Source organism: Chiloscyllium punctatum, chromosome 17 (genome assembly GCF_047496795.1).
Source record: "Chiloscyllium punctatum isolate Juve2018m chromosome 17, sChiPun1.3, whole genome shotgun sequence".
In the NCBI taxonomy this organism is placed as follows: domain Eukaryota; kingdom Metazoa; phylum Chordata; class Chondrichthyes; order Orectolobiformes; family Hemiscylliidae; genus Chiloscyllium; species Chiloscyllium punctatum.
In genome coordinates, this window is record NC_092755.1 from 78,631,005 (window position 1) to 78,655,484 (window position 24,480).

A 24,480-nucleotide genomic window follows, 5' to 3' on the forward strand; every position below is an offset into this window, starting at 1 on the left:
CGTCTGCAGTCCTCCTGTCTTTGAGAAAAGATCAAGGTCCATTACATTCCCCTCCTCCCATCCGTACAGTCACATGATACAACTTTGATGTCAGGTGTGTGCCTTAGATATTTTAATATCAATTAGTTTGGAATTTGGAATGAGTGGTATAAGAGTCTTTAGTGTACCTGAAGGGGTTTAATGATTAACATGAATGTATTTCTGTAGCCATGATGAAAAGTATAAGAGGAAGACTTCCTGGAGAGTTAGTAGAAATGCAATTACATTGGGAGGGTTTATGTGTGAACTTTTTATTAACCAGCACCTAAGGAACCAGGAGTGTGTGGTAGATCAAATTTTCCAGTTGATGAAAAGGTCTACATTGTCAAGATAAAACCCCCCACTAAGTAACGGAAACATAATGCAGGGGATATACATATTAGATTAGATTACTTACAGTGTGGAAACAGGCCCTTCGACCAAACAAGTCCACACCGCCCCGCGGGAGCGCATCCCACCCATACCCCTACATCTACCCCTTACCTAACACTACGGGCAATTTAGCATGGCCAATTCACCTGACCCTGCACATCTTTGGACTGTGGGAGGAAACTGGAGCACCCGGAGGAAACCCACGCAGACACGGGGAGAATGTGCAAACTCCTCACAGAGAGTCGCCTGAGGCGGGAATTGAACCCGGGTCTCTGGCGCTGTGAGGCAGCAGTGCTAACCACTGTGCCACCGTGCCGCCCATATCATTGCTATACTTTATTCACAACATAAATCACGGAAGTAATTATGAAACTTTGCCCGAACAGCCTTCTCACTCACATCCTCACTGACAACTTGGACATCATGAAGATTGTGATAACACAGTAAACTTTCGGTATTTCAGGGATATAACCTTTGAGATTTATCAAGCATGCCAGTTCATGAGGTATTGGTTAAAACAACGTTTGCTGTAATGTAATGTTTTAGCCTTTCATATAGAAGGTTCCAGAATCATTTTTGATGGGTTTAGGGGGAAACACCTTTAACTTGGAAGAAGGTCTTTGAGTTTCAGTTTGGGCCGTTTTACAAAAGTCTTGGTTGAAACTGAATATGTGAAATACTTACTCCTAAAAGAGGAATGTAGCTTTCTGCCAGAAAGAAAGAAGTTACCTCTGTTTAAGGAGTCTAGTTATAAAATTCCAGACCAGAACTGTTTGGTCAAAACCCTGAATGGTATTATTTGAAGCTGAGAAAATCTGAGCTCAGGTGTATGAAGGCTCTAGGAATAGGTGATCAGATTCTCAATACAAGGAATTAATAGATACAGTTAAATGAAGCCTTGTAAATGTGAAAGAGAAGGGAATTCTCTCTGATGTGACCATTGTACAGGAGGGCCTTTTGGGATTAATAGGATTGAATTTCACCGTGTGTTTCAAAACTTATTTATTTGTGTTATATTGGTCAGAGAATTGAGTACAGGAGTTGGGAGGTCATGTTGTGGCTGTCCAGGACATTGGTGAGGCTGCTTTTAGATACAATGTACAATTCTGGTCGCCCTGTTATTGGAAAGATCTTATTACATTGGAGAGGGTTCAGAAGAGATTGACCAGATTGTTATCAGGACTGGAAGGTTTGAATTATAAGGAAAGGCTGAATAGACTGGGACTTTTTTCCCTGGAGTGATGGAGGCTGAGGGGTGACCTTATCGAGGTTTATAAAATCATGAGGGGCATGGGTAGGGTGAATAACCTTGGTCTTTTTTCCCAGGTGGGGGAGTCCAGAACTAGAGGGCATAGGTTTACGGTAAGAGGGGAAAGATATAAAAGAGACCTGAGGGGTAACACAGACAGGCTTTGGGGTGGTGTCTAGTGATTGGCTAATCCTTACATTAACAGACAGACTCCTCAAGCCACAGACTGAGAGTCAGCTCCAAGTAAGACTGGCCAATGGACAATCCAACATACAATACGAGAAACCAGGTCCCTGACAGAGCGAGAGAAAGAGAGAGAGAGAGAGAGAGAGAGAGAGACAGGAAGATGGAGGTGGGGAAAGAGAGAGTGTGGGGGAATGAGTGAGAGAGAGACGTGGAGGGTGTGAGAGAGGGTGGGGGGGGAGAGGGAGAGGAAGTGAGAGAGAGAGAGAAATGGAGAGATAAAGAGAGAGAAAGATGGTGAGGGAAAGCGACAGAGAGGAAGGTGGAGAGAGAGAGAGGGAGGTGGAGAGAGGGAGAGGGAGGTGGAGAGAGAGAGAGGAAGGTGGAGAGAGAGAGAGGAAGGTGGAGAGAGGGAGAGGGAGGTGGAGAGAGGGAGAGGGAGGTGGAGAGAGGGAGAGGGAGGTGGAGAGAGGGAGAGAAAGAGAGGGGGAGAGGAAGAGAGGAGGAGAGGAAGAGTGAGTGAGAGAGGGAGAGAGACAGAGAGGCAGAGAGAGAATTAGCCACTCAGTGAAGCATCATGGGTAACGGACATGATGGCAGTGCCATGCTGTAAAAAGGAGGTGATGTGTTTGGGGAATGGACATTGAAACCTCTCACAGTTACTGGTCTTCAATCTTTGTCACACTAAAGACTGACTCCGACGAAACTCTGTCAGTGGGAGAGGAAAGGGGTCACCGGGCTGTGCAATCTCTGATCAGACTGAGGTCACAGCGTCTTCTGGGTGTGACACCTCGACACCTCTTCAAGCAGTCAGCTGGCTTTACAATCACCCACTGGAGAAACTCAGCAGGTCTGGCAGCATCTGTGGAGAGAGAAGCAGAGTTAATGTCTTGGGTCTAGTGACCCTGCTTCAGAACTAGGAAGGTGCAATCTCCACTTCTAAGAAGAGTCATACCAGACTCAAAACATTAACTCTGCTTCTCTCTCCACAGATGCTGCCAGACCTGCTGAGTTTCTCCAGTGATCCTTGTTTTTGTTTCAGATTTCCGGCATCTGGATTGTTTCGTTTTAATCTGTTATGACAGAGCCTTGGCGTGATGTAATCCCATCCTGGAGCCTGGATCACTTTACAAACCCACACGGCAAATGATCAAACGAGCAGCTCACCTGTACCGGGCTACACACAGATGCACCTTTCCTGTGTACCTCATTTTGGGGTTAGAACTGTCTGCTTCAACATCCATCTGTAATCACAAAACAAACCAGCAATTAAATCAATCCCCTCAAAGGCTATTTCAAAGAATTAAATCTTTAGTAGTGTTGTATTTTGCTGTAGTATTGCTGTAGTATTTTTCCCTCACACGTCCAATAGTGACCACTTCCATCTAGAAGGACAAGGGCAGCAGATACATGGGAACACCACCCCCTGCAAGCTCCCCTCTGAGCCCCTCACCATCCCGACTTGGAAATATATCACTGTTCCTTCAGTGTCACTTGGTCAGAATCCTGAAATTCCCTCCCTCAGGGCATTGTGGGGTCTACCCACAGCACATGGACTGCAGCGGTTCAAGAAGGCAACTCACTGCCACCTTCTCGAGGGGCAACTAGGGACAAGGAGAAAGTGAGGACTGCAGATGCTGGAGATCAGAGCTGAAAATGTGTTGCTGGAAAAGCGCAGTAGGTCAGGCAGCATCCAAGGAGCAGGAGAATCGATGTTTTGGGCATAAGCCCTTCTTCAGGAATGAGGAAAGTGTGTCCAGCAGGCTAAGATAAAAGGTAGGGAGGAGGGACTTGGGGGAGGGGCATTGGAAATGCGATAGGTGGAAGGAGGTCAAGGTGAGGGTGATAGGCCGGAGAGGGGTGGGGGCGGAGAGGTCAGGAAGAAGATTGCAGGTCAAGAAGGCGGTGCTGAGTTCGAGGGATTTGACTGAGACAAGGTGGGGGGAGGGGAAATGAGGAAACTGGAGAAATCTGAGTTCATCCCTTGTGGTTGGAGGGTTCCCAGGCGGAAGATGAGGCGCTCTTCCTCCAGCCATCGTGTTGCTATGGTCTGGCGATGGAGGAGTCCAAGGACCTGCATGTCCTTGGTGGAGTGAGAGGGGGAGTTGAAGTGTTGAGCCACGGGCTGGTTGGGTTGGTTGATCCGGGTGTCCCAGAGGTGTTCTCTGAAACGTTCCGCAAGTAGGCGGCCTGTCTCCCCAATATAGAGGAGGCCACATAGGGTGCAGCGGATGCAGTAAATGATGTGTGTGAAGGTGCAGGTGAATTTGTGGTGGATATGGAAGTGTCCCTTGGGGCCTTGGAGGGAAGTAAGGGGGGAGGTGTGGGCGCAAGTTTTGCATTTTTTGCGGTTGCAGGGGAAGGTGCCGGGAGTGGAGGTTGGGTTGGGTAATAAATACCGGGCCCAGCCAGTGATGCCACATTTTAAAATTTTTAAATTGAATATTTAAAACAACCAAAAGCAGAATTTGCGAGAAAAATTCAGCAGGTCTGGCACCATCTGTGGAGAGAGAAAAACAGAGTTCCGTTCTGAAGAAGGGTTGCTGGACTTGAAACATTAACTCTGTTTCTCTCTCCACAGACGCAGCCAGACCTGCTGAGTTTCTCCAGCAATTTCTGCTTTTGGTTGCTTCAGATTTCCAGTATCTGCCGTTCCTTTTTGTATTTTTAAAAACGTAAAAACCTGCTTTGATGATCTTGGTTACAGATAGAAATCTATAACTAGTCACTGATAGTGATTTAAATCCTACAACATGATCTGAATTGCGAGATAAGTGAAGATGAGGATGAATGTGTGGCTTGAGAGATGGTGCAGGAGGGAAGGGTTCAGATTTTTGGGGCATTGGGACCAGTTCTGGAGGAGGTGGGACTATCACAATTTGGACAGTCTACACCTGGGCCAGACTGGAACCAATGTCCTTGGGGTTCTTTTGCTAATGCTATTGGGGAGCGTTTAAACTAATGTGGCAGGGGGATCGGAACCAAATGAGGTTAGTGGACAGTACAGAGGTAGTAACTAAAGCCTGTAAGGAACTAGATAATAAAGTCAGCATGACCAAGGGGAAGATACACTTAATGGTAAGGTCCTCGGGAGTGTCGCTAAACAAAGAGACCTTGGAGTGCAGGTTCATAGCTCCTTGAAAGTGGAGTCGCAGGTAGATAGGATAGTGAAGAAAGTGTTTGGTATGCTTTCCTTTATTGGTCAGAGTATTGAGTACAGGAGTTGGGAGGTCATGTTGCGGCTGTACAGGATATTGGTCAGGCCACTGTTGGAATATTGCGTGCAATTCTGGTCTCCTTCCTATTGGAAAGATGTTGTGAAACTTGAAAAGGTTCAGAAAAGATTTACAAGGATGTTGCCAGGGTCGGAGGGTTTGAGCTATAGGGAGAGGCTGAACAGGCTGGGGCTGTTTTCCCTGGAGCGTCAGAGGCTGAGGGGTGACCTTATAGAGGTTTACAAAATTATAAGGCGCATGGATAGGGTAAATAGACAAAGCATTTTCCCTGGGGTGGGGGAGTCTAGAACTAGAGGGCATAGGTTTAGGGTGAGAGGGGCAAGATATAAAAGGGACCTAAGGGACAACTTTTCCACGCAGAGGGTGGTGTGTGTATGGAATGAGCTACCAGAGGATGTGGTGGAGGCTGGTACAATTACAACATTTAAGAGGCATTTGGATGGGTCTATGAATAGTAAGGGTTTGGAGGGATATGGGCCAGGTGCTGGCAGGTGGCACTAGATTGGGTTGGGATGTCTGGTCGGCATGGACGGGTTGGACCGAAGGGTCTGTTTTCATGCTGTACATCTCTATGACTCTATAGGCAGGAAGCAGACGATAAACGCAAAGGGTCAGGTGGTCTGAAGTGCATTTGTTTTAATGCAAGAAGTGTAGTAGGTAAGGCAGATGAACTTAGGGCTTGGATTAGTTTCTGGGAGTATGATGTTATTGATATTACTGAGACTTGGTTGGGGGAAGGACATGATTGGCAACTAAATATCCCAGGATATCGATTCTTCAAGTGGGATAGAGAGGGAGGGAAAAGGGGTTGAGGAGTTGCATTACTGGTCAGAGAGGATATCACAGCTGTGCTATGGAGGACTCAAGCAGTGAGGCAATATGGGCAGAGCTCAGAAATGGGAAGAGTGCAGTAACCATGTTGGGGTTGTACTACAGGACTCCCAACAGCGAGCATGAGATAGAGGTACAAATATGTAAACCGATCATAAAAAGATGTAGGAGCCACAGGGTGGTGGTGATGGGAGATTTTAATTTTCCCAACATTGACTGGGATTCACTTAGTGTAAGGAGCATCCAGGAGGGTTTTCTAGAGCAGTATGTAAATGGTCCAACTCAGGAAGGGACCATACTAGACCTGGTGTTGGGAATGAGCCCAGTCAGGTGGATGAAGTTTCAGTAGAGGATTACTTTAGGAACAGTGATCACAATTCTATAACTTTTAGAATACTCATGAACAAAGACGAGTGTGGTCCAAAAGGAAGGGTGCTAAACTGGGGGAAGGCCAACAATCTGAAAATTTGGCAGGAGATGGGAAATGTAGATCGGGAGCAGCTGTTTGAAGGTAAATCCACATTGGATATATGGGAGGCTTTTAAAGAGAGGTTGATTAGAGTGTAGGACAGACATGTTCCTGTGAAAATGAGGAATAGAAATGGCAAGATTAGGGAACCATAGATGATAGGTGAAATTATGAGACTAGCTAAGAGGAAAAAGGAAGCATATATAAAGATCTAGGAAACTGAAAACAGATGAAGCTTTGGAAGAAGACCGGGAAGGTAGGACCAATCTGAAACAAGGAATTACGAGGACTGAAAGGGGTCATGAAATATCTTTAGCAAACAGGGTTAAGGAAAATCCCAAAGCCTTTTATTCATGTATATGGAGCAAGAGGGTAACTAGAGAAAGGGTTGACCCACTCGAGGACAAAGGAGGAAAGTTATGCGTGGAGTCAGAGAAAATGGGTGAGATTCTTAATGAGGACTTTGCATCAGTATTCACCGAGGAGAGGGGCATGGCGGATGTTGAGGTTAGGGATAGATGTTTGATTGCTGCAAGGTTTGTGAAGGTTTGTAGCTCAGGTTGAGGTTTAGGGTGTAGGTTTGCTCGCTGAGCTGTAGGTTTGATATCCAGACGTTTCATTACCTGGCTAGGTAACATCATCAGTGGTGACCTCCAGGTGAAGCGAAGCTGTTGTCTCCTGATTTCTATTTATATCTTTCTCCTGGATGGAGTTCCTGGGGTTTGTGGTGATGTCATTTCCTGTTTGTTTTCTGAGGGGTTGATAGATGGTATGTAGATCTGTGTGTTTGTTTATGGCGTTGTGGTTGGAGTGCCAGGCCTCTAGGAATTCTCTGGCATGTCTTTGCTTAGCCTGTCCCAGGATAGATGTGTTGTCCCAGTCGGAATGGTGGTTTTTTCATCCGTGTGTAGGGCTACAAGGGAGAGAGGGTCATGTCTTTTTGTGGCTAGCTGGTGTTCGTGTGCACTCCAACCACAACACCATAAACAAACACACAGATCTAGATACCATCTATCAACCCCTCAGAAAATGAAGAGGAAATGACATCACCACAAACCCCAAGAACCCCATCCAGGAGAAAGATATAAATAGAAATCAGGAGACAACTGCTTCGCTTCACTTGGAGGTCGCCACTGATGATGTTACCTAGCCAGGTAATGAAACATCTGGATATCAAACCTACAGCTCAGTGAGCAAACCTACACCCTAAATGTTTGATTACTCTCGGTCAAGTCAGCATAAAGAAGGAGGAAGTGTTGGGTATTCTAAAAGACATTAAAGGTGGACAAGTCCCCAGGTCCGGATGGGATCTATCCCAGGTTACTGAGGGAAGTGAGAGAGGAAATAGCTGGGGCGTTAACAGATAGCTTTGCAGCATCCTTGAACATGGGTGAGGTCCTGGAGGACTGGAGACTTGCCAATGTCCTCTTGTTTAAGATGGGTAGCAGGGATAATCCAGGTAGTTACAGACACTGTTCTGAAAAAGAGAAGGTCTCCTCAAAACAGACTGAGGAGCATGCCCACAACTGGCTGAGCTCTGATGGAGCAAGGGTGTTGAAGCGGGAAGGTCCAATAAAAGGAGACCCTGGGTTTGTGATGCTAACTCGCATGTACCTTAATGACCTCAAAACATATCACAGCCAGTGGAATATTGTCTCAACTGGTGTAGGAAATGTCACAAATAATGGGTGCACAGCAAGATCCCAAGGAACAGCAATGTAATAACTACTACATAATCTATTAATTATTTTGATTCGGGGATAAATATTCAACTGGGCAGCAGGACACTCCAATATACAGACCCCAGCCTCAGTCTCCTCACTCCCACAACACATCTAACTCTCCACCCTCTCTATCCCCAATGATCATTTCTCACAATCACCCCATCTCCAAACCACAGCCCCCCCACCCCCACCAATGCCTATCCCTCCCCCAATTCCACACGCCCCAGCTGAACAGCCAGTCCTGCTGTCCTGTGTGTAAACCCAGCATCTAACTCACTCCCAGCACTGCTCTCATCTCTCACATACCCTTCCTGATAGGACTGGCGCACCAGACATGGGGGAAGGGTGGATTAAAGTGCCAGTCTATCTTTGATTCAAAAACCAAGGACATGATAATTGGTACCATGAGTTTCCAGGATGTGGGCATCACGGGCTGGGCCCAGTATTTATTGCCCGTCCCTAGTTGCCCATTGAGAAGGTGGGGGTGAGCTGCCTTCTTGACCCTCTGCAGCCCATGTGCTGTGGGTAGACCCACAATGCCTTGAGGGAGGGAATTCCAGGATTCTGACACAGCTAACTGAAGGAATGGTGATATATTTCCAAATCAGGATGGTGAGTAGCTCGGAGGGGAACTTGCAGGGGGTGGTGTTCCCATGTATCTGCTGCCCCTGTCCTTCTAGATGGAAGTGGGCATGGGTTTGGAAGGTAAATTAAGATGAGTCTCAACCAATCTTGTTGGGGCAATTGCTTTAGGAATTCTTATTTTGGATTAAATAATTTCACTTCAAAATCTAACACTGAAACGTTCAGTGAAGCAATCTAAAACTGTTACAGGAACTGAATTCAACCTATACAGTGTGGACACATGCCCTTTGGCCCAACAAGCCCACAATGACCCTCCGAAGTGTATCCTACCCAGACCCATTCCCCATTACTTCTCATTTACCCCTGACTAACGCACCAAACCTACACATCCCTGAACACTGTGGGCAGGTTACCATGGCCAATTCACCCTAACCTACACGTCCCTGACCACTATGGGCAATTTATCATGGCCATTTCACTCTAACCTACACATCCCTGAACACTGTGGGCAATTTAGCATGGCCAATTCACTCTAACCTAGACATCCCTGAACACTGTGGGCAAGTTAGCATGGCCAATTCACCCGAACCTCCACATCCCTGAACACTATGGGCAATTTAGCATGGCCAATTCACCCTAACCTACACATCCCTGAACACTATGGGCAATTTAGCATGGCCAATTCAACTATCCTACTATCCCTGAACACTGTGGGCAATTTACCATGGCCAATTCACTCTAACCTATACATCCCTGAACACTGTGGGCAATTTAGCATGGCCAATTCACCCTAACCTACACATCCCTGAACACGATGGGCAATTTACCATGGCCAATTCACTCTAACCTACACATCCCTGAACACTGTGGGCAATTTACCATGGCCAACTCACTCCTAACCTACACATCCCTGAGCACTATGGGCAATTTAGCATGGCCAATTCACCCGAACCTCCACATCCCTGAACACTATGGGCAATTTAGCATGGCCAATTCACTCTAACCTATACATCCCTGAACACTGTGGGAAATTTAGCATGGCCAATTCACCCTAACCTACACATCCCTGAACACTATGGGCAATTTAGCATGGCCAATTCAACTATCCTACTATCCCTGAACACTGTGGGCAATTTACCATGGCCAATTCACTCTAACCTACACATCCCTGAACACTGTGGGCAATCTACCATGGCCAATTCAGTTTAACCTACACATCCCTGAACATTGTGGGCAATTTACCATGGCCAATTCACTCTAACCTACACATCCCTGAACACTGTGGGCAATTTACCATGGCCAATTCAGTTTAACCTACACATCCCTGAACACTGTGGGCAATTTAGCATGGCCAATTCACCCTAACCTACACATCCCTGAACACTGTGGGCAATTTACCATGGCCAATTCACCCTAACCTACACATCCCTGAACACTGTGGGCAATTTACCATGGCCAATTCACCCTAACCTACACATCCCTGAACACTGTGGGCAATTTAGCATGGCCAATTCACCCTAACCTACACATCCCTGAACACTGTGGGCAATTTACCATGGCCAATTCACCCTAACCTACACATCCCTGAACACTGTGGGCAATTTAGCATGGCCAATTCACTCTAACCTACACATCCCTGAACACTGTGGGCAATTTACCATGGCCAACTTACCATAACCTACACATTCCAGCACACTGTGGGAAATTTACCATGGCCAACTCACCATAACCTACACATTCCAGCACACTGTGGGCAATTTAGCATGGCCAATTCACCCTAACCTACACATCCCTGAACACTGTGGGCAATTTAGCATGGCCAATTCATCCTAACCTACACGTCCCTGAACACTGTGGGCAATTTAGCATGGCCAACCCATTCTAACCTACACATCCCTGAACACTGGGGGAAATTTACCATGGCCAATTCATCCTAACCTGCATATCCCTGAACACTGACGGCAATTTAGCATGGCCAATTCACCCTAACCTACACATCCCTGAACACTATGGGCAATTTAGCATGGCCAATTCAACTATCCTACTATCCCTGAACACTGTGGGCAATTTACCGTGGCCAATTCACTCTAACCTATACATCCCTGAACACTGTGGGCAATTTAGCATGGCCAATTCACCCTAACCTACACATCCCTGAACACTATGGGCAATTTAGCATGGCCAATTCAACTATCCTACTATCCCTGAACACTGTGGGCAATTTACCATGGCCAATTCACTCTAACCTACACATCCCTGAACACTGTGGGCAATTTACCATGGCCAATTCACTCTAACCTACACATCCCTGAACACTGTGGGCAATTTACCATGGCCAATTCACTCTAACCTACACATCTCTGAACACTGTGGGCAATTTACCATGGCCAATTCAGTTTAACCTACACATCCCTGAACACTGTGGGCAATTTACCATGGCCAATTCACCCTAACCTACACATCCCTGAACACTGTGGGCAATTTAGCATGGCCAATTCACTCTAACCTACACATCCCTGAACACTGTGGGCAATTTACCATGGCCAATTCACCCTAACCTACACATCCCTGAACACTGTGGGCAATTTAGCATGGCCAATTCACTCTAACCTTCACATCCCTGAACACTGTGGGCAATTTACCATTGCCAATTCACCCTAACCTACACATCCCTGAACACTGAGGGCAATTTAGCATGGCCAATTCATCCTAACCTACACGTCCCTGAACACTGTGTGCAATTTACCATGGCCAATTCATCCTAACCTACACGTCCCTGAACACTGTGGGCAATTTAGCATGGCCAACCCATTCTAACCTACACATCCCTGAACACTGGGGGCAATTTAGCAAGGCCAATTCATCCTAACCTGCATATCCCTGAACACTGACGGCAATTTAGCATGGCCAATTCATCCTAACCTACACATCCCTGAACACTATGGGCAATTTAGCATGGCCAATTCAACTATCCTACTATCCCTGAACACTGTGGGCAATTTACCATGGCCAATTCACTCTAACCTACACATCCCTGAACACTGTGGGCAATTTACCATGGCCAATTCAGTTTAACCTACACATCCCTGAACACTGTGGGCAATTTACCATGGCCAATTCACTCTAACCTACACATCCCTGAACACTGTGGGCAATTTACCATGGCCAATTCAGTTTAACCTACACATCCCTGAACACTGTGGGCAATTTACCATGGCCAATTCACCCTAACCTACACATCCCTGAACACTGTGGGCAATTTACCATGGCCAATTCACCCTAACCTACACATCCCTGAACACTGTGGGCAATTTACCATGGCCAATTCACCCTAACCTACACATCCCTGAACACTGTGGGCAATTTAGCATGGCCAATTCACTCTAACCTACACATCCCTGAACACTGTGGGCAATTTACCATGGCCAATTCACCCTAACCTACACATCCCTGAACACTGAGGGCAATTTAGCATGGCCAATTCATCCTAACCTACACGTCCCTGAACACTGTGTGCAATTTACCATTGCCAATTCACCCTAACCTACACATCCCTGAACACTGAGGGCAATTTAGCATGGCCAATTCATCCTAACCTACACGTCCCTGAACACTGTGTGCAATTTACCATTGCCAATTCACCCTAACCTACACATCCCTGAACACTGTGGGCAATTTAGCATGGCCAATTCACTCTAACCTACACATCCCTGAACACTGTGGGCAATTTACCATGGCCAATTCACCCTAACCTACACATCCCTGAACACTGTGGGCAATTTAGCCTGGCCAATTCATCCTAACCTACACGTCCCTGAACACTGTGGGCAATTTAGCATGGCCAACCCATTCTAACCTACACATCCCTGAACACTGGGGGCAATTTAGCATGGCCAATTCATCCTAACCTGCTTATCCCTGAACACTGACGGCAATTTGCCATGGCCAATTCACTCTAACCTACACATCCCTGAACACTGTGGGCAATTTACTATGGCCAATTCACTTTAACCTACACATCCCTGAACACTGTGGGCAATTTACCATGGCCAATTCACCCTAATCTACACATCCCTGAACACTGAGGGCAATTTAGCATGGCCAGTTCATCCTAACCTACACGTCCCTGAACACTGTGGGCAATTTAGCATGGCCAATTCACCCTAACCTACACATCCCTGAACACTGTGGGGAATTTACCATGGCCAATTCACCCTAACCTACACATCCCTGAACACTGTGGGCAATTTACCATGGCCAACTCACCCTAACCTACACATCCCTGAACACTGTGGGCAATTTAGCATGGCCAATTCACCCTAACCTACACATCCCTGAACACTGTGGGCAATTTTGCATGGTCACAATTCACCCTAACCTCCACATCCCTGAACACTATGGGCAATTTTCCATGTGCAATTCACCCTAACCTCCACATCCCTGAACACTGTGGGAAATGTAGCATGGCCAATTCACCCTAACCTACAGATCTTTGGATGTCTCATGTTTCCTTGCTGATTCCCCAAATGATTCTTGTAATGTCAGTCCAACAGCAAGAAGAGAGTCAGAGGTCAGCAGCACTGCTCAAAGCTCCCTCCCAACTCCCTCCACAAACTCTGGCGGAAAGATCTTTCAGTAGATCCTCCAATCACAAACTGTTCTCGCGATAGCTGGAGAGGTGAGTGTGATACTTTCTGGATTCCTCTCTTGGCTCTCGCAGGTTCCTTCCCAATGGTTCTTTAACCAGACAGAGACCAGGGAGGCTGGCAGTCCGGGGATTTTCTGAACAGATTTTGCTCTCGAAGAATCTGACTGGTAAAGAGTGGATTGAACACCCAAACCATGACTGTGTCCCTCTTGTTCTCTGGTGTGTTCAGGGGAAAAGACTACAATCTCTCAGATGGAGTAGAAACCAATTCCTTCACGTGTCTGTGTGCTTATCATAGGGACCGTAAACTGGCGAGGAGTGTGTCAACAAGGATATCTACCCCAGGGTGGTCTCAGGAAAGAGGATATCTATCCTAGGGTGGTCTCAGGAAAGAGGATATCTACCCCAGAATGGTCTTAGGAAAGAGGATATGTCCCCCAGGATAGAGTCAGGAAAGAGGTTTTTAGAACACCAGAATTTATTTTAGCTTTAGATAAAACCACATCCCAGAGACTGTTAGGTCTGAAGGTTGATAAGTCCCCAGGGCCTGATGGTCTACATCCCAGGGTACTGAAGGAGGTGGCTCGAGAAATCGTGGATGTGTTGGTGATTATTTTCCAGAGTTAGATAGATTCGGGATCAGTTCCTGAGGATTGGAGGGTGGCTAATGTTGTACCACTTTTTAAGAAAGGTGGGAGAGAGAAAGCAGGAAATTATAGACCAGTTAGTCTGACCTCAGTGGTGGGAAAGATGCTGGAGTCTATTATAAAGGATGAAATTACAACACATCTGGATAGTAGTAACAGGATAGGTCAGAGTCAGCATGGATTTATGAAGGGGAAATCATGCTTGACTAATCTTCTGGAATTTTTTGAGGATGTAACTCTGAAGATGGATAAGGGAGATCCAGTAGATGTAGTGTACCTGGACTTTCAGAAAGCCTTTGATAAATTCCCACATAGGAGGTTAGTGAGCAAAATTAGGGTGCATGGTATTGGGGGCAAAGTACTAACTTGGATTGAAAGTTGGTTGGCTGACAGGAAACAAAGAGTAGTGATAAACGGCTCTCTTTCGGAATGGCAGGCAGTGACCAGTGGGGTACCACAGGGATCTGTGCTGGGACCACAACTTTTTACAATATATATTAATGATATAGAAGATGGTATCAGTAATAAGTTAGCAAATTTGCTGATGATACAAAGCTGGGTGGCAGGGTGAAATGTGATGAGGATGTTAGGAGATTACAGGGTGACCTGGACAGGTTAGGTGAGTGGTCAGATGCATGGCAGATGCAGTTTAATGTGGATAAATGTATGGTTATCCACTTTGGTGGCAAGAACAGGAAGGCAGAGTACGACCTAAATGGAATCAATTTAGGTAAAGGGGCAGTACAGAGAGATCTGGGTGTTCTTGTACACCAGTCAATGAAGGTAAGCATGCAGGTACAGCAGGTAGTGAAGAAGGCTAATAGCATGCTGGCCTTCATAACAAGAGGAATTGAGTATAGAAGCAAAGAGGTTCTTCTGCAGCTGTACAGGGCCCTGGTGAGACCACACCTGGAGTATTGTGTGCAGTTCTAGACTCCAAATTTGAGGAAAGATATTCTGGTTATTAAGGGAGTGCAGCATAGGTTCACGAGGTCAATTCCTGGAATGGCGGGATTACCTTACACTGAAAGACTGGAGCGACTGGGCTTGTATATCCTTGAGTTTAGAAGACTGAGAGGGGATCTGATTGAGACATATAAGATTATTAAAGGATTGGACACTCTGGAGGCAGGAAACATGTTTCCGCTGATGGGTGAGTTCCGAACCAGAGGACACAGCTTAAAAATACGGGGTAGACCATTTAGGACAGAGATGAGGAGAAATTTCTTCACCCAGAGAGTGGTGGCTGTGTGGAATGCTCTGCCCCAGAGGGCAGTGGAGGCCCAGTCTCTGGATTCGTTTAAGAAAGAGTTGGATAGAGCTCTCAAGGATAGTGGAATCAAGGGTTATGGGGATAAGGCAGGAACAGGATACTGATTGAGGATACTGAATGGTGGTGCAGGCTCGAAGGGCAGAATGGCCTACTCCTGCACCTATTGTCTGTAAGGTCATCTTCCTTTGTTGGATACCTTCTGCCATCATTCGTTTCAGAGAGTGTGAAAAGATGAGCAGTACCCAATTGGACAATGACCTGAAGTTAAAGTGATTTGCCCTGACTTCCAGGAGAAATGATCATTTCAGAATGAAACATTAGCAAGGAAAACCTTCCTAATCTGATTGCAACAAATGATTCCGTGTGTACTGGGATCCTGCTGGACTGTGCAGATATCATAGAACATAGAACAATACAGCGCAGAACAGGCCCTTCAGCCCTCGATGTTGCGCCAACCTGTGAACTAATCTAAGCCCATCCCCCTACACTATCCCATCATCATCCATGTGCTTATCTAAGGATTGTTTAAATCTCCCTAATGTGGCTGAGTTAATTACATTAGCAGGTAGAGCATTCCACACCCTTACCATTCTCTGCATGAAGAACCTGCCTCTGACATCTGTCTTAAATCTACTACCCCTCAATTTGTAGTTATGTCCCCCATACAAGCTGTCATCATCATCCGAGGAAAAGGACTTTCACTGTCTACCCTGTCTAATCTTCTGATCATCTTGTATGTCTCTATCAAATCCCCTCTTAGCCTTCTTCTTTCCAATGAGAACAGACCCAAGTCTCTCAGCCTTTCCTCATAAGACCTTCCCTCCAGACCAGGCAACATCCTGGTAAATCTCCTCTGTCCCTTTTCCGATGCTTCCACATCCTTCCTGTAATGGGGGGGCCAGAACTGTACACAATATTCCAAGCGTGGCCGCTCCAGCGTTTTGTATAATTGCAGCATGACGTTGCGGCTCTGGAACTCAATCCCTCTACCAATGAAACCCAACACACTGTATACCTTCTTAACAGCACTATCCACCTGGGTGTGCTTATGACTAGGAGTTTCATCTGACAGCTCCAGCAGGATTCGTGTGCTCACTGTGTGAGCTGGTTTCACACATTGTCCTAACTCTGATTGTTGGATCATTGCTGCTATTGAGTAACAGGATGTGAACTGACCTCAGGGAGCTGGCTATGCCTTGGGCTGTCCAGTGTGGATTGAGACAGGAGGGTCGGCTTGGCAGACAGCAACTCTGACTTCCCACCGGATGACTGAAAGGGCCGGGTATATTCGGAGATCACCGATCTGCTCCCAGATGGACTTTCAGTGCCTGAAAACAGAACCAAAAAAAAAGCTGGGGACACAGTTTTACTGAGCTGTTTTCTCAATCAACCCCCATCCCAGATCATTCACAGCACACAGGGCCTGATCCCAGCCTGACCACAGTCTGCATTTGTTATTGTGACAGTATAGTCACCTGAATAATCCCAGGTCTGCAGGTCAGAGCATGTCTCAACTCACAGATCAGTGAAAATCAATGTGAAAATGGACACCATTGGATTGGAGGAGGATTAAAATGACCTTGTTGGCTGTGTTTCACCTGATTCCTCGATTCTAATAGATCTCACACGATATTCCTGAGAGTGTGACAGTACAGTTTTGATACTCTGTTCTGTTCTGTACATCACTGATCCTGGGGAGCAGACACCATCTGAGAATGTTCTATTCTCAGATGTTTGGAGCATGACAGCTTTGGGCCAAGCAGATTGAACTTTTTGCTTCTTGACTTCACAAACTGAGTCATTAGCGATTCCCAAACACTCCCAGTTCCTGGGATAACAAAAGCTCATGTCCCCGTTGAGGCTGGGGGCCAGTGACCACACACAAGCCAATGAACAGGAATATGAGAGCAATGATAGACCTCCTTCCTCCCAGGGTATGCCAAGGCCAGCAGCTAACGCCCATCCCTTACTGATATCATGTAGCTGGGATGGGTCTGATAGCGATATCTTGGAGCAAATGGAACTGGGGAATAAGTCATGGTTATATGTTAATTAAGGGATAATTGTGGAGGAACTGGGTGTGTCAATGTGGAGAACAGGTAACAGTGTGATGGGGGTCTTGTAATGTGAAAGTTGAAATAAAATTCTAAAGAGAAAAGTATGTCCGTGGACACTTTGGAGCAAACCTTCTAACTCTAGTGATTAACATAGTGAACATGGAGAGCTGCCATCTTGAACCGCTGCTGCCCATGTGCTGTAGGTAGACCCACAATGTCCTTAAGAGAGAATTCCAGGATTCTGACCCAGTGACACTGAAGGAACGATGAGATATTTCCAAGTCAGGATGGTGAGTGACTTGGAGGGGAACTTGCAGGGGGTGGTGTTCCCATCCATCTGCTGCCCCTTGTCCTTCTAGATGATATTAACCTCTCTCAGGTGGGTTAAGGTCAGGCTCCATCTGAGGAGGTGTTGAAATATGGTCACCGTGTCATTCTGACAGGACCTCCAGCCCCTGCAGACCACCAATGTCTCCCAATCACCTTGGCCTTATTCAATCCCTTACCCTTCCTAACTCAAGAACAGTCTCTGAGGTTTTCCATCACAAGTTCACAATTAGCTCAGCTCCGCAGTTTAACTGAATCAGAACAGGCTTCATTACCAATATCAGGACTAACATCAAAGAGATGAATCTAACCATCAGGTTCCAGGTGCCTCAGCTGTGAACACAGGATTGGACAAATCCCTGGAGCTTTGGGATTAACTGTGTGTTTTAGGGAGAGATAGTTTCAGATGGTGATGCTGAGGTGGGGAAATGTTGCATTAAGCAAATCGTTTCTCAGCCCTGACTGAAATTCTGGGGAATTTTGGATGTTTTGGTTTTGTTCTCCAGTTTTTCTTCCTAGTCTGATCCCTGAAACATGTCCTGTCTGTTTGGGAAACACGTCCCTTGACTTTATTTTCCTGCCCAGTGAATTATACACAATCCCTCCCTCCACTCCAGAGCCCAGGGGCAGTTTCTTTGGGTCCTGAAGACTCGCATTGCGCTGATCACATCGTCTCTAACGCTGCCCGAACAAATCAGCTGAGTGGGTAAGAATCCCATTGGGCTAGCCATGCCTGTGTAAGACCATACCACACAGGAGCAGCTGCAAGCCATTTGGTCAATTACATCTGCTCTGCTATACAATGAGTTCATGATTGACCCAATCAGCCTCAACTCCATATTCCTGCCTTTCCCCCCTAACCCTTGATTCCCTTCCTTATGAAACATCGCTCTCTCTCAGTCTTGAATACACCCAGCCTCGACAGCTCTCTTTGGGAAAGAATTGCACAGATTCACTCCCCTTGGAGAGAAGAAATTCCTCCTCAGGTCTGTCTTCAATTTGTGTCCCCTCACAGTGATTACTCCTCCTGTTCTGAGACTCTCCCACGACAAGAAACTACCTTTATGCATTGACCCTGAAGCCCCTGTACAGTGTAGAATGGTTCAATGAAAGGTCACCTCTCATTCTTGAAACCCCAAAGGGTACAGGTCACCAGCCCAAGGGGCATGAGTAGGAAGGGTTTCGAGGGGGATAGGAAAAATGCTGGCAAGTGGGACTAGACCTGGTCAGCACGGATGAGTGGGACAGAAGGGGTTGTTTCGGTGCTGTATGAATCTATGGCTCTCCTCATAAGAAAATCCCTCCATTGCCAGGCTCAGCTCCGGCCAGAATCTGATGCCATCTGATCTTTCCTTCGATAAGGGGACCAAACCTGTTTCACAGTATTCCAGCTGGGGTCTGACTTGGAGCTTCATTCTGATTGCCCTGCAACATAATTCACTTCAAACATTTACCCAGTTCCCTTTCGAAGACTGAACCTGCTTCCCTTCAGATTGCATCATCCCATGGCACGTGAATGATCCTCTCTGGCTCCAAGTTCTTGATCTGATTCCCTTTGATCTTCACTCCCCAGTCACTGTGCCTCTGACCATGGTAACACTTCCTCCTTTTAGTTATTTATTCCAGAAAAAAACCCTCTCTCATTCTGGGACCTCAGCGAACTCTCCACTTCTGCTCAAAGGCCAACAGCCCCCGATTCTCCGGCTTCCCTGGGTCAGGTTTCTCAGGCTTGGTATCAGTCCTGCAGCCTCTCACCTCAGGGTCAGTCCCACTTCAAAAGCCTAAAGCTAAACTCCAGGTGGCTGTGCCCAGTGCAGGAGGGAGAGAGGGCTGCACTGTCTGAGAGACAGGTTGGACTCAGGGAGAGGTTATACTCAGGCTCTGTCCTTTGGAAGCTATTGCAGGAATTTACACAAGGGTCTAGGACGAGAGTCCCCCTCGTTGCCATGACCCAAGATCACCAATTGGTTAATACTCATTAGTGTTTCAGAGAGGTCACCTGATTAGAGTCATAGAGTCATAGAGATGTACAGCATGGAGACAGACCCTTCGGTCCAACCCGTCCATGCGGCCCAGATATCCCAACCCAATCTAGTCCCACCTGCCAGCATCTGGCCCATATCCCTCCAAACCCTTCCTATTCATGTCCCCATCCAAATGCTTCTTAAATGTTGCAATTGTACCAGCCTCCACCACTTCCTCTGGCAACTCATTCCATATACCCACCACCCTCTGTGTGAAAACGTTGCCCCTGAGGTCTCTTTTATATCTTTCCCCTCTCACCCTAAACCTATGCCCTCTAGTTCTGGACTCCCCTACACCAGGGAAAAGACTTTGTCTATTTATCCTATCCATGCCCCTCATAATTTTGTAAACCTCTATAAGGTCACCCCTCAGCCTCTGATGCTCCAGGGAAAACAGCCTCAGCTTGTTCAGCCTCTCCCTATAGCTCAGATCCTCCAACCCTGGCAATATCCTTGTAAGTCTTTTCTGAACCCTTTCAAGTTTCACAACATCTTTCCGATAGGAAGGAGACCAGAATTGCATGGAATATTCCAACAGTGGTTGAACCAATGTCCTGTACAGCCGCAACATGACCTCCCAACTCCTGTACTCAATACTCTGACCGATAAAGGAAAGCATACCAAACTTAACAGAATATTTCCCTTCACTCCAAGTCCCAAAGCATCATGAGAATAATTCGTTCCTTTATTATTCACTCACAGGATGTGGGCGGTGCTGACATGACCATCATTTATGCCCCTTCCCCAGCTCCTCCCGCAGTGAGCCCCCGGGAACAGGCCTGTACTCCCTGGGTCCCTGCTCAGGGGGAAAGCTCTCACATCACCCCCTCACCCACACCCCCAACCCCACCCCAACTCCCACCCTGTCCACACCCCCACCCATACCCCGTCATCCACACCCCCAACCCCACCCCACAACGTCCCCCACCCCCTCATCTTTTCTCACTGTTCCCCCAACCCCTCCCTGTATTTTCCTCTCTCTGAGCATTGCCCCCTCCAGCCCCACCTACCCCACATTAGCCCCCTACAGGGCAGCCCCAGAGGAACCTAGCATGCACCTTTAAGCCAATATCAGAGCCATTTGATGGCCTGGTCTCAAAGGAATAGCACGGGGTCTGTGAAATGGCCATGTGTAGCCCTGCCAAGTGGAGGTTGCTTTGCCCCAGGATCTTCAGCAGACTTTGGGGGGGGATGTTGGCCAATAATTGCAGATCTCTGGTGCCTGCTGCCTCACAGCACCAGGGTTCTAGGTTTGATTCTGGCCTCGGGCGACTGTGTGGAGTTTGCACATTCTCCCCGTGTCTGCGTGGGTTTCCTCCGGGTGCTCCAGTTTCCTCCCACAGTCCAAAGATGTGCAGGTCAGGTGGATTCACCATGGAAAATGCAGGGTTACATGGATAGGGTAGGGGGATGGTTCTGGGTGGGTTGTGCAAACTTGATGGGCTGAAAGGTCTCTTTCTGCACTGTGGGGATTCAATGATTCTTTGATTCGATGATCTCTCCCCCACTGAAACTGTCCCTCAAATTGTGCTTGGGGCTATTGTTGACTCTTCAGTCAAATTTCGTTCACTGTGATTGGTTCAGAACGCTGAAGGTTTGGGGATGCACATTGGAACAACCTCATTGCTGGATGAGGCAAGGTCAAAGTTCAGTGAATCTAACTCCTTCTCAGGCCTCAGCCCTCACATGATCAGAATGTTTTCCAACTTCTCATGGTCCAGTTTCCTCCCTCAGGGTATTGTGGGTCTACCCACAGCACACTGACTGCAGTGATTAAAGGTGGCAGCTCAGCCCCCACCTTCTCAAGGGACAACTAGGGATGGGGTAATAAATGCTGGGCCCAGTCAGTGACACCTATGTCCTGTGAATGAATAAAAACTTGCTCTTCACAGCCAATGAGACACAACTGAAAACAAGGGCTCTGCTCCTACATAATTTACACACAGAAAAATCTCACAAAATGACTGGATACTGTGGAATCTCACTCTCCCCGAAGCTGACCTGATGGAATCAAAGTTGGCACAAGACCCTGGAGGAGAATAACCCAGTGTTCATCAACACAGAGGGGGGGGTCAGTATAAAGGCTGCTGGGAATGGGCCAGCCCATTGGTCTGGAGAACAAGACCTGGATTACAGCTGGAGTGGTTATGTCACATGATCCACCCCGAGGTGTAACTAACATCGACACAGTCTCCACTCAGTTTGTTAACCCTCTGCTCCTCAGGGACAGCAGCCGAGAGTCTGACCACTGAAGGCTGCTTCCAACGGGTGGAGATTGACAATGAAGATCAGAATGTTGTAAAGGTAGCTGCAAGTAAAGGTCTCCTACCTTTAGGAAGCACTGTGGCTAATCCGTTCATCAGTGGAGGCTGGGTCTTGCCAGCTCTCTCCCTCTGTGAGGCCGGGCAGCTGAGCAGGTCAATGTTACCAGCACTCTGACGAAAAGTCTCCAACTCCCTGGACAGCAGACTGAACTGCTCGCTCTGATTTCGACATTTCTCCTCTAACTCTCGCACCTTGGCCTGCACAGGAAACACACACACACACACACACACACACACACACACACATACACACACACACACACACACATACACACACACACACATACCAAGATACACAGGAATATATACACACACCAAGGTACACACACACAGATGGAGTTACACACACGCACACACACACACACACACATATCAAGATACACAGGGATATATACACACACCAAGGTACACACACACAGATGGAGTTACACACACACACAGATATATCAACATAGACACCAATATATACTCACACACACACACACACATACCAAGATACACAGGGATATATACACACACCAAGGTACACACACACAGATGGAGTTACACACACACACACACACACACGCACACACACACATACCAAGATACACAGGGATATTTACACACACCAAGGTACACACACATAGATGGAGTTACACACACACACAGATATATCAACATAGACACCAATATATATACACACACACACATGCACGCACACACACAGATATATTGACATAGACACCAATATACACACACACACACACACAGACACAGAGATATATAGATACACATACACACACACACACACAGATACGTATACAGAGATGGAGATACACACATGCAGGTACACATACACCCCAATATATATATATACACATGCAGACACAGATATACACACACACACACAGATGGAGATATACATACCAAGGTGTACACACATACAGACATAAAGATACACATGCACGCACAGACACAGAGATATACACACCGACACACACACACACACACACACACACATACAGATATATGCACAAAAATACATACAAATGCAGAAACATACATGCCAAGACATACACAGACACAGATAGACACACACAGACACACACAAACATGTACACACATAGATACATACAGGGACAGACACACATACAGAAGGAGATACACACACACACACACACACACACACACACACACACACACACACACAGATATACATGAGCATGCGTGCACACACACAGACACACACACACCACGAGTCTTTCAGTACTTTGCATACATCTAATACACAGTTGAATCCCCCCCCCCCCCCCCCCCTCCACATGCACTGAGCTCGTCAGCTCCAATCATTAATTGCAACTTATTGTTTTTTGCCACTTCTACCCACCACCAGTAAAACAGCCGGGAAGCCAATGCAGTATTTACCAGCTCAGGCCATGATGGGGGAAGCAAACCATCACAGGTAAGGCGCAGGAGCAGGTATGGAGAGAGGGAAGGGATTAAATCAGAATACTGTGGGGGGTAGGGGTGGGAAATAAAGCATTGTATCTGCCGCGGTGCCCACTTCTCCCTAAAGGCATCGAGAGTATTAGTGGACAGCACATACTCCCTCTCCAAGGACACCTGGGCACCAACATAACTAGGGAAAAGAGCAGGGAGTTGGCAGAGATGCCCTCTGCCACAGTCCCCTGCCTGGAGCTGTTTATTGACAGCTGGCTCAGGCCCAGGAATCACTGCTACAAACCCCCTATCCCTCTGACACACTGGGCTCTATGACTAAAATCGAAAAGACCTGTCACTCTTACAACACTGTCTGAAGTGAAAGGGGAAATTGGGCTGTTTCATTCACTCTGAACATTGGTACCACTCTCTCATCCCCCCCACATCACTCTGATTGGGGAACAGGCATGTCCAGGCAGTGGGCTGGGGCTGAGGGGGTGGAGAGTTGCTGATTAACACATGGACAACCAGGCACTACGGCAATGCAATCTCCCCCACATATCCAGAATCCAGCACTTGATGGCCGAAGGGCCACGAGGTGAGGAATGGCCCAAAGTGTTCAGCAGCTCACACCAGGTTCCTGTCCCTGCTACATCGACTTCCTGAGCTAACAGGGCAGCTTGGCGCCATGTAAATTCAGGGTATACATGGACAGTCTCCACACACATTGCACAGCATCAGCAGAGACATACAAAAAGGCAGATACATTAGGACGCTATAACCACCACACAGGAAGAAACTACCTCATTCAATCCAAAATGGAAATAATTTAATGTTTGATTAAATATTTTCTGTCTGACAATATGAATTAGCAGCTAACACTATATTGACCTCAGCATTTGTGTTTATCAGTGAGTCAGGTTCATGTTTTACAGACATGAGACAATGAAATACCATCACCTCCCAGGCTATCGATAATCAGATCTTGTACTTGAGGAAGATTGCTGGCAAAATGTAAGGAAATTGCTTGCCCTTTAGTGTGTGTGAAGCCTACAGTGGAGTTAACATAC

General features: G+C 46.9%; 1 protein-coding gene across 13 annotated transcripts in view; it reads right to left on the minus strand.

Annotated features, from left to right (window-relative positions):
• The window catches only part of rimbp2b (RIMS binding protein 2b), a 389,940-nt gene that overhangs the window by 110,634 nt on the left and 254,826 nt on the right, over positions 1 to 24,480 (minus strand). For all 13 annotated transcript variants that reach the window (XM_072587662.1, XM_072587667.1, XM_072587660.1 and 10 more), the window contains 3 exons: positions 21,994 to 22,186; positions 16,433 to 16,584; positions 3,011 to 3,087 (listed from right to left, as the gene is read on the minus strand). In XM_072587662.1, the coding sequence (XP_072443763.1) occupies positions 3,011 to 3,087; positions 16,433 to 16,584; positions 21,994 to 22,186 (422 nt within the window). The remainder of the gene's footprint in view (positions 1 to 3,010; positions 3,088 to 16,432; positions 16,585 to 21,993; positions 22,187 to 24,480) is intronic.